Raw genomic sequence first — 4326 nt, forward strand, 5'->3', positions numbered from 1 at the left:
TGATAACATTTTAAACTGTACAAAAAAAAAGAAAAAAAAAAAAAAAAAACTTAATGTTATTTAAATGAAATTAAACTGCCAAGCACTTGAGACCTCGGAATCTTATTCGTAAAGATTGAAAAAAGTAAAAAAAGAGTGTTTTTTTTTTTTTAGAAATAATTCTCTGATCCTCTTGTCATTCAATAAAAAAAGGAAAATATCTATAAAGTATCTTTCCTTCTGTTTTATCTTTCACCTTTTTTGTCCTTTCGCTTCAACCAATTTTAATTCGTTCACAAATAATGCTAATATCTGAGTTCCTAAATTAACCTAACCTAACTTAAATAAAGCTGACCTAACCTAATTCTAACCTCAAAGCTAAGGTTTGAGTGCACTCAAGCTATGTTTTGAATTAAGGTACGAGTTTGGAGTGCATTCAAAAGTAGGTACTGAAAACTATTTTTTGACTTGAGTGCATTCAAAGCTAATAATTTTTTGAGTGCATGGACCAAGTTAGAGTTATCCGCGGTTTGTACATTTATCACAATTTCTAGAATCAACATCGAAAAAGTCATTGACCGATGACGATAAGATTATTGTAGATGATGACGATGAGGAAAACGAGAAGAAAAATGGTGATGAAGATGAAGAAGTCCAAGTGGAAGAGAATAGTCGAGAGAGTGACAAAGCAAGCAGTGAAAATGCAGACAAAACTTCAAGTCTTTCTCCCAGATCGCCAATGTTCAGGCATAGCTCTGTGTCCAACAATTGACGATGAGGAAAACGAGAAGAAAAATGGTGATGAAGATGAAGAAGTCCAAGTGGAAGAGAATAGTCGAGAGAGTATTCTAGGAAATGATGACAAAGCAAGCAGTGAAAATGCAGACAAAACTTCAAGTCTTTCTCCCAGATCGCCAATGTTCAGGCATAGCTCTGTGTCCAACAATGATGGTGATGAAGATGAAGAAGTCCAAGTGGAAGAGAATAGTCGAGAGAGTGACAGAGCAAGCAGTGAAAATGCAGAAAAAACTTCAACTCTTTCTCCCAGATCGCCAATGTTCAGGCATAGCTCTGTGTCCAACAATAATGACAGTCCTAAAATCCAGGTGGATTCACCAGATCGTGATAGTGCTAGTCCCATAGTAGACATAGTTAGTCCTGTTAACAATAGTTTTATGTTGAAAACCAAGAAAGCCAATGACGTATGGAGACCCTACTAAATGTATATTGTACCTACAATTTGGACTATTTGGAGTATTTTTCTGAATTGAGGCCCGTTGTAGATTTGATTATCAGTGATGATAATTTTCAAAATACTCATAAACTCAACTCACACATGAAGAAAGCTATTCTCATTAACTATTTACACAGTAGATATTACTTTATTCATTATTGGTTCTTCATGAAATTAGAAATTAATTAACTATGTTGACACTTACCTAATTATATTCTATTGAATTTATTTACGACATTCATTTCGTTTGATTCTTGATTTTCTGTTTAGGAACATTAATTTGGTTGATAGGTATAAGAACAAGCAGCAATATGAAATAGAAATCCCCCACAAAAACACAAATGTGAAAAATCTGGTGTGAACATCACACGACTTTCTATTACATTTGCGAATACGTACTAAAAGAAAGAAAACACAGGGGAGTATCGAACCCGCAACTTCTCAATCGTAAGTCGGACAGTTCTAGAAGTTGTACCATTCGATTCGGCGTGAAAAATCACATGAGTTTAACTATTCACATGCTTACTCGGTAACGATTCACGAATAAAAGAGAAATTTGTTGACACAGGGGAGTATCGAACCCGCAACTTCTCAACCGTAAATCGGACAGATCTAGAAGTAGCACCATTCGATTCGGCGTGAAAAATCACATGAGTTTAACTATTCACATGCTTACTTGGTAACGATTCACGAATAAAAGTTAATTATTCGTTCACAAATGCTAATATCTGAGTTCCTAAATTAACCTAACCTAACTTAAATAAAGCTGACCTAACCTAATTCTAACCTCAGCTAAGGTTTGAGTGCACTCAAGCTATGTTTTGAATTAAGGTATGAGTTTGGAGTGCATTCAAAAGTACTGAAAACTATTTTTTGACTTGAGTGCATTCAAAGCTAATAATTTTTTGAGTGCATGGACCAAGTTAGAGTTATCCGCGGTTTGTTCCTGATACTCGCGGTTTGTTGGCGGTATCCGCGAATTGTTGGTGATATCCGCGGATTGTCCGCGGTATCCGCGATATAGCATCATCTACTTAATTCTGCTAAATTGTAATACTTATAACTTTAAAAGTACCTATGTAGTGGTCTTATCTTAGTTGTCATCTGTTTTGAAGGTTTGTCCAAGTCCAAGTCATAAAATTTAGAATAGTGTCTTATAAGAAAAGCTATATTGACCGAGTTCGCTGACCCAATCACCCAATTGTCAACCATTACACAAAATAAGAGAATAGACCCATTTTCATCCACCAAAATCTAACGTAATTTATTCAATTCACCTACAAACCTTTATTTCCTTTATACCCTTTGGAACATGTCCCTGAGAGGTGATCGAACTTTGGAAAATATGGTAAATCAAGGATCAAATAGACCTTGAAAAATTGGTGAACAAAATAATTACTGTACTCTTTAGTGTTTATCTTTATAATTGTTTCAGTACCCTTTGGCCTTTTGAACCCTGAGAGGTGATCGAACTTTGTAAAATTTGGTAAATCAAGGATCAAAATAGACCTTGAAAAATTGGTGAACAAAATAATTACTGTACTCTAGTGTTTATCTTTATAATTGTTTCAATATGTTGGTCATGAAGAGTTTTGACAAAACAAAAGCGTTGACGAGTTCTCTTAACATCAACTTCATCTCAAGCATTGTGACCAATTATTTGACTCTTGTGAAAAAGATTTGAATACAAGGACATGATTGTTGAGAGGGCAAAGGTATAAATCAAGAACGACCTAGCAGATTTTAACTAATTTCAGGCTCCTGCCGATAGGCATAGTAAATTCGAAGAAAATTCTACGTATTTACTATGCCTATCCAAACTTACCTTTGGAACATGTCCCTGAGAGGTAATCGAACTTTGTAAAATTTGGTAAATCAAGGATCAAATAGACCTTGAAAAATTGGTGAACAAAATAATTACTGTACTCTTTAGTGTTTATCTTTATAATTGTTTCAATATGTTGGTCATGAAGAGTTTTGATAAAACAAAAGCGTTGACGAGTTCTCTTAACATCAACTTCATCTCAAGCATTGTGACCAATTTGACTCTTGTGAAAAAGATTTGAATACAAGGACATGATTGTTGAGAGGGCAAAGGTATAAATCAAGAACGACCTGGCAGATTTTAACTAATTTCAGGCTCCTGCCGATAGGCATAGTAAATTCGAAGAAAATTCTACGTATTTACTATGCCTATCCAAACTTATACAACCCACATTTCTTTTATGTTAATCCCTGGGTCAAAATCAGCTAGGTGCCACAGTAAATTATCTTGTAATTACTGATTTGATGCTTTAGGTACCATCAGGTAGGTCCACTCTATAAAATTAACTCCGGTAGGTATTATTTCGGACTCATAAAAAGAAACCCGGACAGCAAATTACCCACCCCTTTGGATTTCGGTGCTTCGACCGTCTCGTTTAACTCTCATAAAATGTATAAATTAATTAAAATGAACACCCAAGAAAACAAACCAATGTCTTTCCAAATCCAATTACAATTAAATTTAACGATTTCGGTGCAATCATCTTGTTCATAAGAGGTAAGTTGTTTAGCCGTTCTTTCTATATTTTGATTTTCTTTTTCAGAAATACTCGTGGGTGCAGTGAAATAAACATTCAAATAGTCAACACTGTTAACAATATAACAATAGGTAGGTGGTAATAAGCTATGTCTATTATTATTTTTGTTATCCCACATTCAAAAATTAGGTCTCATAATGATCCTGTCTCATGTTAAACAATAGACAAGCTACCTCATAAACTTCACCAGGAAAATTAACTTGTCAAAGGCTTCTGAGAGATCTAAGACGCCAACCCCCCAATGTTTAATGACACATTTTTTGGTTAGTTCTGATTAATCTGGAATTATACTGAAAGGGATAGATAGGTATCATATCCATAAAACAAAACTACTTAAGTCGCCTTTTGAAAAATCCGAGCCTGTGAAATTGGAATTCAGGGATCCTGGGTTGAAATCATACGACGCGACGCCAAACTAATGGTTCTACCATGACAAAATCACATTTTCAAACCACAATAATGCTTCTCTTTTATGCCCAGACTAACAAAAAAGGGAGCTGAATGTCTTAATTCCTGTAGAACCGAAATTAA

General features: G+C 34.7%; 1 protein-coding gene across 1 annotated transcript in view; it reads left to right on the forward strand.

The window, feature by feature from the left end:
* The window catches only part of LOC103516019 (runt-related transcription factor 1-like), a 28942-nt gene extending 28191 nt beyond the window's left edge, over window positions 1-751 (forward strand). Inside the window, exon 7 of the mRNA XM_026828536.1 lies at window positions 516-751. Coding sequence (XP_026684337.1) covers window positions 516-751 — 236 coding nt within the window. The remainder of the gene's footprint in view (window positions 1-515) is intronic.
* Window positions 752-4326: the final 3575 nt, after the last annotated feature.

This window comes from Diaphorina citri, unplaced genomic scaffold (assembly GCF_000475195.1).
Source record: "Diaphorina citri unplaced genomic scaffold, Diaci psyllid genome assembly version 1.1 scaffold1464, whole genome shotgun sequence".
Classification (NCBI taxonomy): domain Eukaryota; kingdom Metazoa; phylum Arthropoda; class Insecta; order Hemiptera; family Psyllidae; genus Diaphorina; species Diaphorina citri.